At 54.8% G+C, this 22,169-nt stretch overlaps 1 protein-coding gene across 1 annotated transcript; it reads right to left on the reverse strand.

Moving 5' to 3' along the window:
• Positions 1-1,019: 1,019 nt before the first annotated feature.
• ppm1da (protein phosphatase, Mg2+/Mn2+ dependent, 1Da) lies at positions 1,020-20,795 on the reverse strand. The gene is given in 7 exon segments (XM_068008509.1): positions 1,020-1,201; positions 1,203-1,495; positions 4,257-4,496; positions 5,326-5,516; positions 7,980-8,104; positions 9,980-10,214; positions 20,350-20,795. Coding segments are annotated over 7 exon segments (1,623 nt in total). The 5' UTR covers positions 20,753-20,795; the 3' UTR covers positions 1,020-1,065.
• Positions 20,796-22,169: the final 1,374 nt, after the last annotated feature.

Below are 22,169 nucleotides of genomic sequence, written 5' to 3' on the forward strand. Positions count from 1 at the left end.
AGGAGAGAGGGAGAGAGAGAGGGGGAGAGAGGGGGAGGAGGAGAGAGGGAGAGGAGGAGAGGAGGAGAGGGAGAGGAGGAGAGGGAGAGGAGGAGAGGGAGAGGAGGAGAGGGGGAGAGGAGGGGCCGCACTTGGGGGTGGGGGCGCGAAGGAGTGGGGCCGCACTTGGGAAGGGGAGGGGAGAGGAGAGAAGAGAGTAGAGAGGAGAGAAGAGAGTAGGAGAGAAGAGAAGAGAGGAGGAAAGAAGAGAGAAGGAGAGGAGGAGAGGAGAGAGGAGGAGAGGAGAGAGAGGAGAGAAGAGAGAAGAGAGAAGGAGAGGGAGAGAGGAGAGGAGAGGAGAGAGAGGGAGAGAGGGAGAGAGGAGAGGGGAGAGGGGAGAAGGGGAGAGGAGAGGGAGAGGGGAGAGGGAGAGAGGAAAGGGAGAGAGGGAGAGGAAAGGGAGAGAGGGAGAGGAGAGGGAGAGAGGGAGAGGAGAGGGAGAGAGGGAGAGGAGAGGGAGAGAGGGAGAGGAGAGGGAGAGAGGGAGAGGAGAGGGAGAGAGGGAGAGGAGAGGGAGAGAGGGAGAGGAGAGGGAGAGAGGGAGAGGAGAGGGAGAGAGGGAGAGGAGAGGGAGAGAGGGAGAGAGGGAGAGGAGAGGAGGGGCCGCACTTTGTGGGGGGGGGGGTGGAAGGAGTGGGGCCACACTGGGGGAGGGGAGAGGCCGCTCTGGGTCTAACACAAAGGAGATGGTGGGAGGGGAAGGAATAACCTCGTCACTCGAGTATCGGGGAAGGAGAGGCTGGGGGAGGGGTAAGAGATCGCGCTACATTCGCTCGGGACTACGCACAGGAAAAAATAAAATAAAACTGGTAAAACGGTGCAGGAATATTGCTATTTTACAAAATAAAAACCGTACAAACATCAACAGAATCGAGTCCTTGCACAGTGTTCGATGGAGTCTTTTTTCTTTTTACAGATTATCTTAAAATAATTAATTAATTGGCATCGAGACGCCTCCGATCCCCATCACCACCCCCCCCCCCCGCCCCCCCCGCCCCCCCCCTCGGGCGCCTGACACGCTCCACATCAGCACACACAGATCGTCTTTCTGTGCTGGTGCAGCAACGGGTTCCGCAGTCTCTTTTGGCCCCTCAGACTCCGCCGCGTCACTTGCTTCTCGGGGTTCCGGCGCCTGGAGGCGGCCCCCGGGCTTCCCGTCGCGGGCCCCCCCTCCCCCGGGGCGCAGCTTCAGCCTCTTGGCGGCGCAGCTCGGCGTCTCCCCGTTCAACTCCTCCAGCGTCCGCTTGAAGCCGACCCCGGGCGCCCTCCGTCGGCCCCAGGGCGCCCCCCGACCCGCTCCACCCGGTGACGGGGGGCGCTGGCGGTTCTCGGCCGGCTCCTCCTCCTCCGCGGGCGGTGGCGGTGGCGGTGAGATCCTTCCGCAGCAAGCGTCTCTTCTGGTCAGCAAGGGGACGAAACCGGAGCAAAACCACCGGGGTGAGGGGGCTTCTCGAGCCTGCGGGGGAGAAACAAACAGCGAGGGGGGGGGAAGAGAGAGAGACGTTAATCGAGAGAGGATTCGCATCGTGCGAAGTGGGCTTTTTATATTAGACATCACGGCAAATAATAAAAAGAGCAACTTTCAGACTGACATGACGACAAGTTCGTCAACCAGAGGAGGCTGAGGGGGGACGTGATTGAGGTGCACAAAATTATGAGGGGGGACATGATAGGATGGATACTAAGGAGCTTTTTCCCTTTCGTTGGGGGTTCTGTAACAAGGGGGCATAGATTCAAGGTAAAAGGCGGGAGGTTTAGAGGGGATTTGAGAAAGAACTTTTTCACCCAGAGGGTGGTTGGAGTCTGGAACTCACTGCCTGAAAGGGTTGTGGAGGCAGGAACCCTCACAACATTCAAGAAGCATTTGGATGAGCACTTGAAATGCCATAGCATACAAGGCTACGGACCAAATGCTGGAACATGGGATTAGAGTAGACAGGGCTTGATGGCCGGCGCGGACACGATGGGCCGAAGGGCCTCTATCCGTGCTGTATAACTCTATGACTCGAACCAGAGGACACAGATTTAAGGTGATCGGCAAAAGAGCCAGAGGCGACTCGAGGAAACATTTTTTTAAAAAACGCAGCGAGTTGTTCTGATCTGGAATTCACTGCCTGAAAGGGCGGTGGGAGCAGATTCAATAGTAACTTTCAAAAAGGAATTGGATAAATTCTTGAAGGGAAAAAAATTTGCAAGGGCTACGGGGAAAGAGCAGGGGGAGTGGGACTGATTGGACAGCTCTTTCAAAGAGCCGGCACAGGCACGATGGGCAGAATGGCCTCCTCCTGTGTTGTACTTACTATGATGATGACGACAATAATCTTTGTTAGATTAGTGGGTGTTTCGCTGTGGGAAATTTGGATGATCAGGTTTCCGCTCCAAAAAGAAAATATTTCAACAAATTTGATCAACTTAAGAATTAACCACAGATCGAATATTCAGAGATATTCTTAGAATAAACGGGGAGTTCTCCTGCCTCTTAGTCAATAAATGCGCCACATTGCACGTTCAGTCATATCACCCGGGCAAGTGCCAGGTTCGATCTCTGCTCTGTGCTGAAGTACTATACCTCAGACGGGACAATAGTATGTGGGGAGAGGGGAGGGCAGGAAAAAAAAAGATACCTGTTGGTATCGTTGGCCCCGACATCCCTGGGCTGGAAAGCAGCCCAAACTGAAGGATTAAATCGGCAATATCCGTCTGAGTACTCATAAAGCATTTATCTTGCACCTTTCATGCCCGCAGGACGTCCCAAAGCGCTTTGCAGCCAATGAAGTACTTTGAGGTGTAGTCACTGTTGTAATGTAGGGAACGCAGCACCCAATTTGTGCACAGCAAGATCCCACAAACAGCAGTCAGATAAACGACCAGTCCATCTTGTATTCCCTGGAATATCGGAGGTTAAAGGGCGATTTGATTGAGGTTTTTTTTAGGATTTTGAAAGGAATCGATAGGGTAGAGAGAGAGAGAGAGACTTCTTCCACCAGTTGGGGAGTCTGGGGGGTAAGGAGTCGTATTCTTAAAATCAGAGCCAGACCAGTCAGGAGAGGAGTCAGGAAACTCTTCTTCACGCAGAGGTTGGCAGACGTGTGGAACTCTCTCCCACAAAAAGCAGTAGGTGTTAGCTCAATTCATAATTTTTAAATCTGAGATCGATAGATTTTTGCTAGCCGAGGGTATTAAGGGATAAGGAGCCGAGGCAGGAGGACGGAGTTAGGATACAGATCAGTCATAATCTCACTGAATGGCCGAACAGGCTCGAGGGGCTGAATGGCCAACTCCTGTTCTTAAGCTCCCATGAAATCTGTTTTTAGTGAGGGATAAATATTGGCCCCAGGACACCGGGGAGAACTCCCCTGCTCTTCTTCGAAATAGGGGCCGTGGGATCTTTTATGGCAGACGGGGCCTCGGTTTAACGTCTCATCCGAAAGACGGCACCTCCGACAGCGCAGCACTCCCTCAGTACTGCGCTGGGAGTGTCGGCCTGGATTGTGCTCAAGTCTCTGGCGTGGGGCTCGAACCCACGACCGTCTGACTCAGAGGCGAGAGAGCTGCCCGAGAGAGCTGCCCACTGAATTAAGCCAACATTCAAGTTTGACCATTAGTGGTTTTTAACACGTTGTTGAGTCGGGCGAAGATATGCTTCTGCAGCATTGATGCTCAACGGGATAACACAACAGGCGATCGCAGCAGCTCCTTTGCATTAACCCGCTTTCGCTGCCCTCTCGTCCCCGTGGCTGCCAAGTTCAGGCTCGAAAGCAGCTCCAACACCAGATGTAGGTTTGGGACTTGTTTCTACTGATTCCCTTCCCTCCTCCCCTGAAGCCATTAGCATCCTCGTCTGGGAAGAGTTTGTACGGGGTGCCCTTTACCCCTCTTACCACCAAACCCCGAGCGCGAGTTAGAATGACGGCGCCGGGCTATTCCACTACGAGGGCTTCGCGGCCGAGCTCCAACCCGGTTCCCTCGTCCGACACGCAGGGACCTGGTGACGGGGATGAGAAGGATTGTGGTTGGAGATCTTGGGGGAATTACCGAAATAGGAGAGGCCGCGGAGGGATTCGAACACAATTGGGACCAAGTGTGGTGTAACAGAGGTTGGACCCAACACACCTGCCTGGTCGTGTTAAACCGTTTAACCGGAAGGTTCTGGCGGACCGTGTGACGTGGCACGTTCCCGCTGGACACCCCCGCCCCTCCCCCACCAACTGTTTTACCTTCAGCGGAGGCGTGACACAGGGAGACAGCGGGATGAGGAGGGACTCCTCGATGCGGTGAATCGGCCCCTCTGTCAGCTTCAGCCGCAGCTCCTCGGCGCACAGCCGGTGGCCGCTCCGCGAGGGCGGGTCGATGCAGATCACCACCGCGCTGGTGTTGTCGGCGCGGAGCATCCGTTGCCGCCAGCGGCCCAGGGCTCGGCTGACCAGGAGTCTGGCCCCCGTCGGCCCCTCCTCCTCCTGGAGCAACAACAAAAAAACAAAGACAAACAAAATTCATCAGTCGGAATTAATTACCCCCTCTCCGGTTAGGAAAGATAATGGGTGGAACCGGGACCCGGGTTCAAATCCAGCCCGAGCCTGACCCTTCCACTGCTGGCTGCAAGGGTTCTACGGAAAACTAGGGACTAAAAATCTGAGACAGTCACTAATAAATCCAAAAGGGAATTCAGGAGAAACTTCAGGAGTGGTAAGAATGTGGAACTCGCTACCACAAGGAGTAGTTGAGGCGAATAATATAACTGCATTTAAGGGGAAGCTGGATAAACACTCGAGGGAGAAAGGAATAGAAGGATACGCTGATAGGGTGAGATGAAGTAGGGAGGGAGGAGGCTCGTGTGGAGCATAAACACCGGCACGGACCAGTTGGGCCGAATGGCCTGTTTCTGTGCTGTAAATTCTGTGAACAACAACATCTTGCATTTATATAGCGCCTTTAACATAGTAAAACGTCCCAAGGCGCTTCACAGGAGCGATTATCAGACAGAATTTGACACCGAGCCACATAAGGAGATATTAAGACAGGTGACCAAAAACTTGGTCAAAGAGGTGGGTTTTAAGGAGCGTCTTAAAGGAGGAGAGAGGGGTAGAGTTTGTGGCGGGGACCGAAGACAATGGCTTCCGTCTTCCCAATATTTAGTTGGAGGAAATATCTGCTCCTCCAGTACCGGACGACGGACAAGCAGGGCGACAAATCAGAGACAGTGGAGGGGTCGAGAGAGGGGGTGGTCTCACCCAGCAGAGAACGGGGCCTGCAGAAGGGGACCGGGGTGGAGCCCTGAGTTCTCACCAGTAATCGTTTCCTGTCCTCGTTGTCGTGGCAGATGGTGACCGCGTCCTGGGCCGGGATCATGTTCCACAGGCCGTCACTGCCGAGAATGATGTACCTGTGTCGGTGAGAGCTGATGGTGTGAACGCTCGTGTCCGGTTCTGGCGACACCACAAACTCGCCGCTGTAGAAATCGTAACTCCAAAGGTCACCTGCAGGGGAAAAAAAAAGACGACAAAAAAATAAAAACCGGCCACGCACACGAGTTACAGGTCGAGTCGGTAACAACGGCGAAGCCGGCAGAGACGGGCAGGCACCATCTCCAACGCCACTCGCTCGCTTTAAGTGACCTTAACAAGACGTGTCATCCCTGGTCTCACCCACAGTAAAAGGTCCGTCTACAGCACGTACCCAACAACAACTCCCATTTATACGGCGCCTTTAACATAGTAAAACGTCACAGGAGCAAAATCAGACAAATATGTGACACCGAGCCACATAAGGAGATATTAGGACAGGTGACCAAAAGCTTGGTCAAAGAGGTAGGTTTTAAGGAGCATCTTAAAGGAGGAGAGAGAGAGGCGGAGAGGTTTAGGGAGGGATTTCCAGAGCTTGGGGTCTAGGTGGCTGAGGGCACGACCGCCAGTGGTGAAGCGATTAAAATCGGGGATGCGCAAGAGGCCAGAATTGGAGGATCTTGAAGGGTTGTAGGGCTGGAGGAGGTTACAGAGATAGGGAGGGGCGAGGCCATGGAGGGATTTGAAAACAAGGATGAGAATTTTAAAGTGTACAGAACGTCTGTTGTAACATCCTTTTTACAACCTCCCAATAACGTGGCTACGACAGAGATAAGTTACGATTTATAGTACTGCTGCCTTGGGACGTTTTCCTACATTAAAGGCGCTATATAGTCGTTGATGCTGCCGGACAGCCACTAAAGAGAGAGAACCACCTCCACAAGTTGTTAAAATGGGAGGCTATCGGAGCAGCACGTGTCCATTATTTTGCATTTTAATCCCCATTACACTATCAAAAATTCCGGTCTTGCTTTTCATTTAATCAGCAGAGACACAAGCAATTTCTGTGCATTAGGTGTTGGCCTGGCTCAGTGGGCAGCAGTCTCACCTCTGGGTCAGCCGTTTGCAGGGTCAAGTCCCCAGTCCAGAGACTTAAGCACATCCCAAAGCGCTTTACAGCCAATGAAGTGTAATCACGGTTGAAATGTAGGAAACACGGCAGCTAATTTGCACACAGCAAGATCCCACAAACAGCAATGGGATAAATGACCAGATAATCTGTTTTTTTTTTAAATGGTGTTGGTTGAAGGATAAATATTGGCCCCGGGGAGAACTGCCCTGTTGTTCTTCGAAATAGTGGCTGACTGGGCCTCGGTTTAACGTCTCACCCGAAAGACGGCACCTCCAACAGTGCAGCACTCCCTCAGCGCTGCACTGAATTGCCAGCACGGATTATGTGCTCAAGCCTCGGGGGGTTGGAACTTGAACTTTCTGACTCAGAGGCGAGAGCGCTACCCGCTGAGCCACGCCTGGCACCTTAATAAAGGTCAGTAAAATTAAGGAATCGTTGGACAAAGCCAGGGTACTCAACTCAGTAAAAAAAAAGGCAACGAACCGTGTGTTCCTGCTGCAGCCACAAGAGGGCAACAGAACCGAGGGCCGGTGCTGGCGCAATGCACTGAACCTCCACAAGGTGGTAGCAGCACCCACACCCTGACCAGATAACCCAGTGCGGAGACCGACCGGGACCAGCCCCGGGACAGGCCCAGGCAAGTCCCTCAGACAAGCTCTCCAGCTCCCCGTCCTTTCAATCATCCCACACAGGCAATGAAGGAAGACGCAGCTCCCTCCCTCCCTCCCCGGACAAAAGTTTTTATGTTTCGAAGGGAGAGAAGGGGACGCTCATTTTTTTTTTTTTTAAAAATTCCCCCCTTTTAAGCCCCTGACAGTGTGCGGGGGCAACGCCTGCCCTCGGTTAGGGGGGACCGAGAGGGCGTTCTTCATGTGCCAGCCTGGGCGGCGAGCTACCTGACCGTGGGATGCATCACAGTGATGCCCTTGGGCGGCTATTCGACTGTCGAGGCCTTCGCAGCCAAGCCCCGAACTTGTCCTCACCCAACGTACGCTCATGCATATTCCGGCAGGGTTGGGCGGAGGGGGGGGGAAAAAAAAAAAGAGGCCAAATCGATTTTATCCTTTTGAAGTCAATGCACTGGACCGCGACCTGCCGCCTCTCTCCGCTCACGTCCTGCTACCCCACCGTGGTCCAACGCACCTGCCCCCGGTTCCGCTTTGTTAATTAACGGCCGCATACAGTGGCACCACGATCCCGGGCAAGAATGGAGATGATTGGGTAATTCCCTGTCAATCACGCCTCAGTGCGACACCGCTACAAGTGACTGGGATTGATTTTACGCACATGATTTGTATTATGTAACTATCCTCCAATCACTGCATTTTGTTGGAGAAATAATCCTGCTTTTATCGGGAGACTTTGCTGTAGTTTCGGTCAAGAGCTCTGTTTGCTGCGGTACTTAGAGACTCGGTTTGCTGTAAGTCCCGCCCCGCCTCCAACTCATTGGCTGAGGCAGTGGCGTCAATACTACTCACTCTGGTTAATTAACCGGCCGGCCGACCCGCCCCCCTCCGGTAACTCACCCAGTGCTCTGGCGACCGCCAGGAAGGGGATCTGGTCGATCACCGTGCTCCTCCGCACCGGGCCATTGTGGGTGAGTCGCGGCCTCTTCCACACCACGCGGTTCACTCCGGACTTGTTGATGACGCTGTGTGGGGGCGGGGGGGAACAGAATTAAAACCGGCTTCCGTCAGACACAGGAACTTCCAGCCGCAAACGCAGAGAGCCGAGAGAGGAAGGGAGACAGCAGGAACCCCCCCCCTGGTTACACGCAGGCAGGAAAAGAGCAGCTGGTCCATCGAGCCGGCCCCACACGCCATGATGGCCGAAGCATCAAGTCCAGACACTTCTCATCTTCCCACAGCCACGTAATCTCCTGGGCGAGGCAAAAAAAAAAGAGAAAAAACTCCAGGGCCATTCCCCGAATTAATCTCCGGGGGGGGGGGGGGGAAAAGAGTCCCCAGAAAATGGGGAGAGGGTGAAGCTGGTGACCCCAGGCTGCCTCTCCCTCTCCTCTGTAACCCCCACCCCCCCCCCCCCGATCCCTCCTCCCCCCGCTACACAGAACCTGTGGTGGGAGTGACACAGCAGTGTGTCCTTAGATACTCAGTCTCCAGAGTCAGGCTTTCTGTGGGGCTCTGATTAATCTGCTCCTCACAGGGAGGGGAGAAAGTCTGGGTTAGGAGAGCACGTGGGATCACCAGATTTATCGAATTCAATCCCACAGCGATCCCTGGTGGGATTTGAACCGTCGGGCTCCGGGTTCGTGAGCCCGGTGTCAGAGTCACTGCCGCTTTTGACGAGCGCACAGCCCTCTCTCTGGGTTATGACCCCGTGTCGACCTCAAACCTCAAACAGGAATAGGTTACAATGACGGGGTCACTGGCCAACACACACACACACACGGACACGCCTCACTGTGACATGCAAAGCACGAGGGTGAGGCTCACACTTTAAACACGGCCCCAGATTGTATCTGACACACGGGCCGAGCAGTTGAAACATTTACCTGACCTATCGCAGATCAGAGCTCGGTCTGCACTTCCCCCATTCGTCGTGATTTCCTCTCCCCCGGTTTCACTAAACACATTCGCGCGTTCGCTCAGAGCCCCACCCCCATAGCGGCACAGCCTTCGTTTGGGCAAGTCCAGGCGGGGAGGCTGACCGGCCATGGGGGGCGTCACAGCCACACCTGACCAATCACCCGACACCCGCAGTTATCCGGGTTAGGGTGGAATACGGCAACAGCCAGCACTGAGGTCAACGACAGGGGTCCCGACCCCCGACCCACCCACCCAGGGCAGTCCAGCGGAGACAAGGCATCAAAGCCGGGACCTCCCTGGTCGACGTGACTCGTACGGAGAACCGCTCAGACTGTAAGTTCTGTTTCACCTTCCCCGGTGGTGGTGGGGGTAAAGGAGTGAGATGCCACAAACTCCGGACGGTCTCTGGTGCCACGCCCGAGTGTCGCCACCTGCCGTCCAATGTGATAGCGGGCTATTTGACCATGGAGGGCATCACACCAGCGATCCATGCTGTCCCATCCCCCCCAGGGCTTTCAAGTGCACAGGTCAAGGCCATTCAGCCCCTTTGGATCACGGCTGATCCGTCTCTCGACTCCATTTCCCCACCTTCGCTCCGTATCCCTCGAAACCCGACAAAAATCTATCGATCTCAGTCTTGAAAGTTTCAGGAGAGCAGGGAGAGAATGGAAAAGGGGGCATGAAATCAAAAGGTGATAGCAGACCAACCCCAAAACGTGCTGTACCCCACGAGAACGAGAGGGGAGAGTGAGGGAGTGCGAGAACATTAGGGAGCGAGCGAGAAAGAGAGGGGAGAGTGAGGGAGAAAGAGAACGAGTGGGTGAGATGCAGAGAGAGTGTGTTATAAACAGAGAGAGAGAGCGAGCGAGAGAAAGAAAGAGAAAGAGAGAGAGAGAGAGAGAGAGAGAGAGAGGCCGGCTCGGTGCGAGCTCTCCCACTGTTTGTAGCCCCCCGCCCACTCCCCCCCGCGGGGTACTTACCTCCCTCCGAGCCCCTCGATCCGCTCCTTCTCCTTCGGGAGCTCGGGCTTGTGATCCTGCGTCACCTCCAGGGCCTGGACCCCACCCGCAGCCTCGCTGGGGCCGTGCTGCGCTCCCAGCACCACGCCCGAGTCCCCCACGTGAGCCACGAACATCTTGTCGCGGCAGATGATCACCACGCTGGCCGTGGTCCCCGACGTGCTGGGCAGTCCGGTCATGGTCTTCGGCCAGTCCGCTGCGGGGAGAGAGAGAGAGAGAGAGAGAACGGTGAGACGGGCGGGGGGGCGCGGAGATCCAACACTCGGCCGCAACCCGTGGAGTTCGGTCCAATCCGGGTTTTTAAGGGGGGAGTCCAGTATTTTTAACCGGGGCGGGGGGGGGGTCGCAAACTATGGCTGCAGCTCACACTTTCGCCACCAGGTGGCGCCAAGCTCCCACCCGGGCGAACCCCCCGCCCCGGGGGTCAGCGGGTCTCACTCTCGCCCCGAGTCAGAAGGTCCTGGGTTCAAGTCCCACTCCAGAGAGTCGAGCCCCATAATCCAGGCCGACACGCCCAGTGTCAGTACTGAGGGAGTGCTGCGCTGTCGGAGGTGCCGTCTTTCAGATGAGAGGTTAAACTGAGGGCCCCGTCTGCCCCTCTCGGGTGGACGTAAACGATCCCGCGGCCCTGGTGAAAGAAGAGCAGGGGGGAGTTCTCCCCGGTGTCCTGGGGCCAATATTTATCCCTCAACCAACATCACTAAAAACAGATTATCTGGTCATTGTCACATTGCTGTTTGTGGGATCTTGCTGTGCGCGAATTGGCTGCCGTGTTTCCTACATTACAACAGTGACTACACTTCAAAAGTACTTCATTGGCTGTAAGGCGCTTTGGGACGTCCTGAGGTTGTGAAAGGCGCTATATAAATGCAAGTTATTCCTTTCTTTAGTACAGGGTTCAATTGTCCCTGTGCTAGGAAGAGTGAGGGAGGATAGCGGAGGGGGGGGTGTGTGTGGGGGTTGGCGAGGGGAGACAAGGGCAGGCTTCCTCGCTCCTCATCGTTACCCAGTGCCCCATTCCCTCCCGCTGGAAAAGTGCGTCCGGGGGGGTGGGGGTGGATGTCGGGTGACTGCACGAAGGGGCTCAGCCGCGAAACCTCACGTGGTCCAATAGCCAGCTGGCAAACCCCCCCATCCCCTACCCCGCGTCGGCTCAGACTCGGGCGTGGCCGCCCGACGGGGGGGAGGGGGAGAAAGAAGCAACGGGGATGGTCACAAACGGGAGGAATTGAGAAACGTGACGACTGAGACAAACCGAGAGGGGAGTGGAAACCCAAAGGGAAGCAGCAGAGCCTCACGGGAACAGCAGGAGGCCATTCAGCCCCTCGAGCCGGTGATCTGTGCCTTAACTCCATCCAACCGCCTTGGTTCCATAACCCTTAATACCCCTAACTAACAAATCTCAGTTTTGAAATTTCAATTGAGCCCCAGGTTTTTTGGGGGAGAGAGTTCCAGATTCCCACTCCCCTCTGTGTGAGGAAGTGCTTCCTGACATCACCCCTGAACGGCCTGGCTCTAATTTTAAGGTTCTGCCCCCTTGTTCTGGACTCCCCCCACCAGAGGAAATAGTTTCTCTCTATCCACCTCATCAAATCCTTTAATCATCTTAAACACCTCAATTAGATCCCCCTCTCACCCAGCGCAGCCCCGAGTGCCCAGCCCAGCCCTTCCGTCACAGCACGCTAGATAAACTCCACTCGCCACCTGCACAGACCGGGGGGGGGGGGGGGGGGGGGGGGGGGAGGAACGACGGAAACGCCCAGAGGAGGAAACAAGCCCGAGGCAGCGGAGAAACCCACAGAGGAAGTGGAGAGCGGCTGCGGGTTGCGAGAGAGTTTGGGCGTGAACCTGCAGTCGGAGGTGGGTGGGGAAGAGACGATGCAGAGAGGTGGGGGAGCCGAGGAGGAGAACAACAGATCTTGTCCCTAAGTGGCGAGCTACCCTCGCCTCCGGGATGCGAGCACACGATCCAGACTGCAGGGGTTTCAAACCGCACGCCATGGCAACAGGCTGCTGAACTCACTCTTTAAAAAAAAAATTAATTCTGGGGATGTGGGTCTTGCTGGCAAGGCCGGCATTCATTGCCCACCCCCTCGTTACCCTGAGAACGAACGAACAAACTTGCATTTATATAGCGCCTTTCACGACCTCAGGACGTCCCAAAGCGCTTTAAAGCCAATGAAGTACTTTTGAAGTGTAGTCACTGTTGTAATGTAGGAAACGCAGCAGCCAATTTGTGCACAGCAAGATCCCACAAACAGCAATGTGATAAATGACTCATTTAAGTGTCAGTCGTGGCTCAGCGGGCAGCACTCTCGCCTCTGAGTCAGAAGGTCGTGGGTTCGAGCCCCACTCCAGGGACTTGAGCACACAATCCAGGCCGACACTCCCGGTGCCGGTACCGAGGGAGTGCTGCACTGTCGGAGGTGCCGTCTTTCGGATGAGATGTTTAACCGAGGCGCCATCTGCCCCTCTCAGGTATGTGGAAGATCCTACGGCCACTATTTCGAAGAAGAACATAGGAAGGAACATAGGAACAGGAGTAGGCCATTCAGCCCCTCGTGCCTGCTCCACCATTTGATAAGATCATGGCTGATCTGTGATCTAGCTCCATATACCCGCCTTTGGCCCATATCCCTTAATACCTTTGGTTGCCAAAAAGCTATCTATCGAATTTAGCAATTGAGCTAGTATCAATTGCCGTTTGCGGAAGAGAGTTCCAAACTTCTACCACCCTTTGTGTGTAGAAATGTTTTCTAATCTCACTCCTGAAAGGGCTGGCTCTAATTTTTAGACTGTGCCCCCTACTCCTAGAATCCCCAACCAGCGGAAATAGTTTCTCTCTATCCACCCTATCTGTTCCCCTTAACATCTTATAAACTTCAATCAGGGGAGCAGGGGAGTTCACCTCGGTGTCCTGGGGCCAATATTTATCCCTCGACCAACATCATTAAGACAGATCATTATCACATTGCTGTTTGTGGGACCTTGCTGTGCGTAAATTGCCTGCCGTGTTGCCTGACAAAGTACTTCATTGGCTGTAAAGCCTTTTGGGACGTCCTGAGGTGATGAAAGACGCAATATAAACGCAAGTCATTTTTTCTTTAGTCCAGACCGGGTAAGGACGGCAGGTTTCCTTCCCTAAAAGGACATTAGTGAACCAGTTGGGTTTTTACGACAATCTGACAGCTTCACGGTCACTGTTACTGATCGCGGCTTTTTATTCCCAGATTATTTTTTTGAGTTTATGTCAGTCCCGTTTGAAGTTAGTATCCACATTTTGGGATCTGCGTCCTGGTCAACGTCCCTCCCTCTACCAACACCGCCCAAACAGATCAACTGGCCGTTCACCTCCCTGCTGCCTGTGGGATCTTGCTGTGCACAAATCGCCTGCTACGCTTGGTCGACACAAGTGGCTGCACTTCAAAAGTAATTAATTTGCCGGTGAAGCTCTTTGGGACGTCCCGAGGACGTGCGATGTAAACGCGAGCTCTTTCTCGCACTCTCCATCGATGTACACCCGCCGAGCTGGGCCCGCGCTGTGGCCAGACGTGCCCCCGTCAACCTGTTCAGGTGGACATTGAAGAGCAGGGGGCTTCTCGCCCGGTGTCCTGGGCCCCAACGCTCCCCCTTCGACCAAACACCGCCAGACTGACCGGCTGTGCCGGTTTTGTGGGCTCTTGCTGTGTGCAAACTGGCCGCGGCATTTTCCCGCATAACAGTGGGTGCAGTGCAGAGTAACTCACCTCATGAGGCACTTCGAGGCATTTCAACACCAGAGGCTTCTATTTAAAAGTAACTTTATTTTTTAGAATTATTCAGTGGCGTTATCCTCATTAGAATTCTGATAGCGAGGGGGGGGGAGTGGGCGCACGCGCGGGAAGGGGGAGCGAGCGAGCGAGCGGGAAGGGGGAGCGAGCGAGCGAGCGGGAAGGGGGAGCGAGCGAGCGAGCGGGAAGGGGGAGCGAGCGAGCGAGCGGGAAGGGGGAGCGAGCGAGCGAGCGGGAAGGGGGAGCGAAGAGCGAGCGGGAAGGGGGAGCGAGCGAGCGAGCGGGAAGGGGGAGCGAGCGAGCGAGCGGGAAGGGGGAGCGAAGAGCGAGCGGGAAGGGGGAGCGAAGAGCGAGCGGGAAGGGGGAGCGAAGAGCGAGCGGGAAGGGGGAGCGAAGAGCGAGCGGGAAGGGGGAGCGAAGAGCGAGCGGGAAGGGGGAGCGAAGAGCGAGCGGGAAGGGGGAGCGAAGAGCGAGCGGGAAGGGGGAGCGAAGAGCGAGCGGGAAGGGGGAGCGAAGAGCGAGCGGGAAGGGGGAGCGAAGAGCGAGCGGGAAGGGGGAGCGAAGAGCGAGCGGGAAGGGGGAGCGGGGGAGCGAGCGGGAAGGGGGAGCGAAGAGCGAGCGGGAAGGGGGAGCGAAGAGCGAGCGGGAAGGGGGAGCGGGGGAGCGAGCGGGAAGGGGGAGCGGGGGAGCGAGCGGGAAGGGGGAGCGAAGAGCGAGCGGGAAGGGGGAGCGAAGAGCGAGCGGGAAGGGGGAGCGAAGAGCGAGCGGGAAGGGGGAGCGAAGAGCGAGCGGGAAGGGGGAGCGAAGAGCGAGCGGGAAGGGGGAGCGAAGAGCGAGCGGGAAGGGGGAGCGAAGAGCGAGCGGGAAGGGGGAGCGAAGAGCGAGCGGGAAGGGGGAGCGAAGAGCGAGCGGGAAGGGGGAGCGAAGAGCGAGCGGGAAGGGGGAGCGGGGGAGCGAGCGGGAAGGGGGAGCGAAGAGCGAGCGGGGGAGCGAGCGGGAAGGGGGAGCGAAGAGCGAGCGGGAAAGCGAGCGGGAAGGGGGAGCGGGGGAGCGAGCGGGAAGGGGGAGCGAGCGGGAAGGGGGAGCGAGCGGGAAGGGGGAGCGAGCGGGAAGGGGGAGCGAGCGGGAAGGGGGAGCGAGCGGGAAGGGGGAGCGAGCGGGAAGGGGGAGCGAGCGGGAAGGGGGAGCGAGCGGGAAGGGGGAGCGAGCGGGAAGGGGGAGCGAGCGGGAAGGGGGGAGCGAAGAGCGAGCGGGAAGGGGGAGCGAAGAGCGAGCGGGAAGGGGGAGCGAAGAGCGAGCGGGAAGGGGGAGCGAAGAGCGAGCGGGAAGGGGGAGCGAAGAGCGAGCGGGAAGGGGGAGCGAAGAGCGAGCGGGAAGGGGGAGCGAAGAGCGAGCGAGCGTGAGCTGGGGAAAAGAGGGAAAGAGAAACTTGCCTTTATATAGCGCCGTTCACAACCTCAGGACATTCCAAAGTGCTTCACAGCCAATGAAATACCGTTGGAATATTCCTGTGCTACGGTCTGAGATTGCGTTACGACCACAGCGACACAATCTGTTCAGTGTAACTGGGCGTGACAGGTCGCCCAAAGGGCACGGAGGCTCGAGGAGTGGGACCTACCCGGGACTTCGACCCGCTGAAAGGTTCAGCACCGCAGGGCAGCCGGCACAGAGATATCGCCCGGCACACAGGCCTGCGTTGCTCCGGGCCAGAGAGCAGCGCGGAGTCCTTAGTATAACTCACATCCGCCGGCTCAGTCTCACTCGACCCGCGGTAGAACGGTGACCCCTGGCAGCGCCAACACTGCCGAGAAAAGGGCTTGTCCCGGAGATCCGGGCTTCTCCCCTCCCCCCCTCTCAGTAGGTCGTAGGTTCGAGTCCCCACTCCAGAGACTGCAGTACAGAATCTAGGCCGACACTCCCAGTGCCTGTACCGAGGGAGTGCTGCACTGTCGGAGGCGTCGTCTTCTGGGTGAGACGCTAAACTGAGGCCCCGTCTGCCCCTCTCAGGTGGACGTAAAAGATCCCGCGGTCACTATTTCGAAGAAGAGCAGGGGGGAGTTCTCCCCGGTGTCCTGGGGCCAATATTTATCCCTCAACCAACATCAATAAAAACAGATGATCTGGTCATTATCTCATTGCTGTTTGTGGGATCTTGCTGTGCACAAATTGGCTGCCGTGTTTCCTACATTACAACAGTGACCACACTTCAAAAAGTACTTAATTGGCTGTAAAGCGCTTTGGGACGTCCTGAGGTGGTGAAAGGCGCTAGATAAATGCAGGATCTTCCTTTCTTTCCTTCTCTCTGTTCAGCTCCTTTTCTGACTCATTCTTTCCCGGGACATCAACACTGCGGGACGCCTCACCTCCTCCCCTCAGTCTTCCGTTCCTCCTACAATCTATTAGGCTTTCGAAACCAAACCAGACGCGCCAGAAGGATTTAGACCTTTGCGTAAATAGTTACTAGGGGGGCAGCAGATGAAATTTAATGCACTTTGGATGAAATAGCGTGCAGTTAATGAAAAAAAGCGGAGAGCACAATAAATGAACGGGTCAGCACTGGGAAAATATCAAAAGCACCTGGAAAATATAACCGGCACTGGCAACGTCCGCACAAAGTGGAGGAGACTTAAAATGCTAACTGAACGCTGCCGGAGAAGAGCGAACCTGTGGAACAGGCTGCCGGCTCGTGCGGTGGACACCGGTATTCGCTGAATTCCTTCGAGCGAGAGCAGGACCTGTTTCTGGCTGGGGGCGGAGATCTCCTTGTACAAGGGGCGGGTACCCGGTAACGTCAATCAGGATCGCCGGGACCAGTTACGATCGCTTTGTGTCAGCCGCGGCAGAGTGGGTGGCACTCCCGCCTCTGAGTCAGAAGGCCGAGGGTTCGAGTCCCCACTCCAGAGACCCGAGCACATAATCCAGGCTGACGCTCCCAGTGCAGTACTGAGGGAGCGCTGCACTGTCGGGGGTGCCCGCATCTGCCTTCTCAGGTGGATGTAAAAGATCCCACGGCCACTATTCGAAGAAGAGCAGGGGAGTTCTCCCCGGTGCCTTGGTCAATATTTATCCCTCAACTAACATCACTAGAACAGATTATCTGGTCAATATCTCATCGCTGTTTGTGGGATCTTGCTGTGCACAGATTGGCTGCTGCGTTTCCTACATTACGAACAGTGACTACATTTCATTGGCTGTAAAGCGCTTCGGGACGTCCTGAGGACATGAAAGGCGCTGTATAAATGCAAGTTCTTTCTTAAACAGGAAGTGGAATTTTCCAGTTTAACCCCCTAATTGCCTGGGTTTTATCCTGTTTGTCGCCTCCCTAGGAGATTATACAGCTCTATCCAAGAATTGTCATCCTCATGTTTAAATCGCTCCCTGACCTCACTCCTCCCTGTCTCTACCTCCCTCCAGGCCCGAGAACTCTGCGTTCCTTCACCCCACCACTGGCGGCCGTCGCAGAAGGGAATGGAACTCTGTCCACAATCCCGTCCACAACGGGAGCTGTCCCGGGGTTCAGGACCATCACTCACACCAACACTTACAGTGCAACGTTCCGAATTCAGCTCCTCAAATTGCTCCCACCCTCAGTAACAGACCTGTACTCACCAGTACTGTACCCCAGTGTTATACAGTGATAGACCTGTACCCACCAGTACTGTACCCCAGTGTTATACAGTGATAGACCTGTACCCCCCAGTACTGTACCCCAGTGTTATACAGTGATAGACCTGTACCCCCAGTACTGTACCCCAGTGTTATACAGTGATAGACCTGTACCCCCCAGTACTGTACCCCAGTGTTATACAGGGACAGAACTGTACCCACCAGTACTGTACCCCAGTGTTATACAGGGACAGATCTGTACCCACCAGTACTGTACCCCAGTGTTATACAGGGACAGATCTGTACCCACCAGTACTGTACCCCAGTGTTATACAGTGATAGACCTGTACCCACCCGTACTGTACCCCAGTGTTATACAGGGACAGATCTGTACCCACCAGTACTGTACCCCAGTGTTATACAGTGACAGACCTGTACTCACCAGTACTGTACCCATTATACAGGGACAGACCTGTACCCCCCAGTACTGTACCCCAGTGTTATACAGTGACAGACCTGTACCCACCAGTACTGTACCCCAGTGTTATAAAGTGACAGACCTGTACTCACCAGTACTGTACCCATTATATAGTGACAGACCTGTACCCACCAGTACTGTACCCCAGTGTTATACAGTGACAGACCTGTACCCCCCAGTCCTGTACCCCAGTGTTATACAGGGACAGATCTGTACCCACCAGTACTGTACCCCAGTGTTATACAGGGACAGATCTGTACCCACCAGTACTGTACCCCAGTGTTATACAGAGACAGACCTGTACCCACCAGTACTGTACCCCAGTGTTATACAGGGACAGATCTGTACCCACCAGTACTGTACCCCAGTGTTATACAGAGACAGACCTGTACCCACCAGTACTGTACCCCAGTGTTATACAGAGACAGACCTGTACCCCCAGTACTGTACCCCAGTGTTATACAGAGACAGACCTGTACCCCCAGTACTGTACCCCAGTGTTATACAGAGACAGACCTGTACCCCCAGTACTGTACCCCAGTGTTATACAGGGACAGATCTGTACCCACCAGTACTGTACCCCAGTGTTATACAGAGACAGACCTGTACCCACCAGTACTGTACCCCAGTGTTATACAGGGACAGATCTGTACCCACCAGTACTGTACCCCAGTTTTATACAGGGGACAGACTTGTGTCCTGGAACTTATTTTAAATCTGTGTCCCCTGGTGACTGACCCTCCTGCCCCTGGAAACAGGTTCTCTTTATTCTCTCTATCAAAACCCTTCATAATTTTGAACTCCTCATGTAAATCTCCCCTGAAGCTTCTCTACTCCAAGGAGAACAATCCCAGCTTCTCCAGTCTCTTTCTCCCCTTAAACTTCCTGCCCCCCCGGGGGACTCTGTACCGGTTTGGGACGGGACGGGATCGGGATTCCCCCCCGGCCGCTGTAGCAACTTCCCCCGTCTCCTAGCAGCGGCCTTGGCAACCCACGTGCCCGCACCATGACATCACCCCACACCTCGCGCACACAACCCGCCCTCGGGCCGGCCCACTCCCATTGGCCAGCCCGGGCCGCGTCCCCACCGGCGACGCGCCCGCCGATTGGCCGGGAGCCCCGTCAATCAGGGAGCGCCGCTCCGCCCCCGCCCCCCCCCCCCCCCCCGTGAGGGATTTGTTTCAAAAAAAAGTGTCGAACGTTCCATCGGAGAATGTAACAAACTGGCGGTGATTCCCCGGCTCGATCCGCACAGGACTCGGCCACAAAACCCACTCTCAGCCGGCAACAGCCTCAAATCCAGCAACAGGGCTGCGATTATATTCAAAAATAAAAGGACCACAGTCCCCGCCACAAGATCACCCACCGCCTGCCATTAATCCACCGGCCTCGCTTCATTTAGGAATCGCGCCTTCATATTATTCATTTGAATGGATCCAAGCCGCACAGCTGGATCTTAACGGATGGAGACGCTTGTCCTTGGCTCGAACCGGTCTAGGTCCGTTTCTATCGTTAGATTACAACCGTAATTAAAAGAAATATTCTAGCGGACTGATTGAAACCTAATTGGGATGGGGAGGAGGGGGAAGCAGCGCTTGCTGTGAATGGGAAAAGGATGAACTGCTCGTTCGCCCGCCCGTTGATGGCTTTGGCGCCTTGGAAATCAACCGCCACTTTTTTTTTTCAAACAAAAAGAAGAAAGGATTTGGCCTGAGAACCGAGGAAGTGTCATCAGATTCAATGATAAACACCGACCAGGCGGATCGCCGCTAACTGCAGCTGCACACAGCCGGCACCACAACAAGCGGCGGTTCTTCGGGAGAAAATAAGAGAGTCAGGAAAAGGAAGGAGCGACCCTGCCTTAGACTTTAATGCAAACATTTCACAACCTTGTGTCAAAAAAACCTTTTAGATCACAGTTTGTGTATGTAGGGATTATAAATATATATTATATACACAATAGTCACTCCATAACTGGAGGCAAATTCATTCCCTTTATTCTGGAGGAGTCACTGACTGCACTAAAGGCAAAGGTTGAAATGTTTGACACGCAGCGTTAGCGGCCGCCACAATCAGCTGAGCTCATCAGAATTTTTATTTTGAACGCAACATGAAATTTACAACCAAGCGGCCGTGTTAAAGTGACTTTACCCCCGCCCCCCGCCGCTCAAACTTCGGCCCCCCCAAAAAAACAACAGGGACAGCTTAAGCAGAGATACCAGGCCAGGCCTCCAGAAACATACAAATATATATCTTTATACACATTGAGAGAGAGAGAGAGAGATAACCAGCCCGACTGTACAATAAACACCGAGCGGCCGGGCTGAGCCCGGTCCGAATGTCGGGACATTGTTACAATCTCCGAGCCCGATTGTTACAGGTTCAAATGTAACAAAGTCTCCGCCCGGATCCGCTCCGTTTCTTTTGCTCCCTTTATTATTATTATTATTATTTTGCCTCCTCTCCTTATTACTCACGGAGTTTTTTCCACATGGCGTAGTGACAGGCGATGAAACCTTTGCGGATCGCCCCGCTGAATTCCTCGGGATCCTCCGACAGGAAACCCCGCTGCTTCTTGATACATTTCCACAGATTGTCGCGGGCGAACACCGCCGCTTCCCGGCCGCCGTGCCCGTCAAAGACGGCGAAGAATGCCACTCCGGGCCGAGGCCGGGAGCGGGGCCGGGGCTGGGATCGCTGTTCCCCGCCGCTCCCCGCTTCTTCTTCTTCTTCTTCCTCCTCCTCCTGCTCGTCCTCCTCGCTCTCCGGCTCCCCGAGCTCGGGCTCGATCACCACCTGGGTCACGTCCTCCATGTACTTCCTGCCGCCCTGGTCCGAGTGCACACTGACCCGCAGCGAGAACAGACTTTCCGCCGACATTCTCTTCTCTGCCCGGTTTCCCCCCCCGCCCCGCAAACCCCAACCCCCGCCGCCTCTTTGCCTTTTTAATCGGTGTGAAAGCCGCCCGATCCCGGCCGCCTCTCCGCCTGTGTCCGGGGGTATTGTTTATCTCCCCAGCCGTTTGGGCATGCCCGGAACGTAGCAAAAACACGTCAGCGCGCAGACACATACAAAACGTAACCAACGTCATCACGCAGACAGGTACACCAAAATGTAACCAACGTGCGTGCGTCATCACGCAGACAGTGTAACTCTTTCTCCTGACCCGCTGACCTCCAGCATTTCCCGCTTTTATTGCAGATTTCCGCAGTGTTTTGCTTTGGATTTAGTGAAACTGACATGTTGAGGCGGAGCACGTGGTGTGTTTCACTACTTTAAGAGGCGCCATATAAATGCAAATAGTTGTTGGGTGGTAAGAGGAGGGGCGGGGCGGGGCTGATTGGGAGACCGAGGCGCTGAATGAGTAATCGGTCTTTACAGAGGAAGAAGATGCTGCCAGAGTCTCAGTAAAGGAAGGTGGGGTTAAGATACTCGAGGAGGTACTGGAAAGGCTGGCTGTACTTAAAGTGGATAAGTCACCCGGTCCGGATGGGATGAATCCTAGGTTGCTGAGGGAAGTAAGGGTGGAAATTGCGGAGGTACTGGCCATAATCTTCCAAACATCCTTAGATACGGGGAGTGGTGCCGGAGGACTGGAGAATTCCAAATGTTACACCCTTGTTCAAAAAAGGGTGTAAGGATAAACCCAGCAACTACAGGCCAGTCAGTTTAACCTCGGTGTTGGGAAAGCATCTAGAAATGATAATTTGGGACAAAATTAATAGTCACTTGGACACGTGTAGATTAATAAAGGAAAGCCAGCACGGATTTGTTAAAGGCAAATCATGTTTAACTAACTTGATTGAGTTTTTTATGAGGTAACAGAGAGGGTAGATGAGGGCAATGCAGTTGATGTGATGTATATGGACTTTCAAAAGACGTTTGATAAAGTGCCACAGAAAATAGGAGTAGGCCATTCGGCCCTTCGAGCCAACTTTGCCATTCAATATGAACATCGCTGATCCTCTATTTCCCGCAAAATTGAAGCCCATGGAATAAAAGGGGCAGTGGCAACATGGATATAGAATTGGCTAAGTGACAGGAAACAGTAGTGGTGACCGGTCGTTTTTCGGACTGGAGGGAGGTGTATAGTGGTGTTCCCGAGGGGACAGTTCTGGGACCACTTTTTTTTGCTATGTATTAATGACTTGGACTTGGGTGTCCAGGGCACAATTTCAAAATCTGCAGATGACACAAAACTTGGAAGTGTAGTAAACAGTGAGGAGGATGGTAATAGACTTCAAGAGGACATAAACAGGCTGATGGAATGGGCAGATATATGGCAGATGAAATTTAA

The sequence above is a fragment of the Heptranchias perlo genome, chromosome 28 (genome assembly GCF_035084215.1).
Source record: "Heptranchias perlo isolate sHepPer1 chromosome 28, sHepPer1.hap1, whole genome shotgun sequence".
Lineage (NCBI taxonomy): Eukaryota > Metazoa > Chordata > Chondrichthyes > Hexanchiformes > Hexanchidae > Heptranchias > Heptranchias perlo.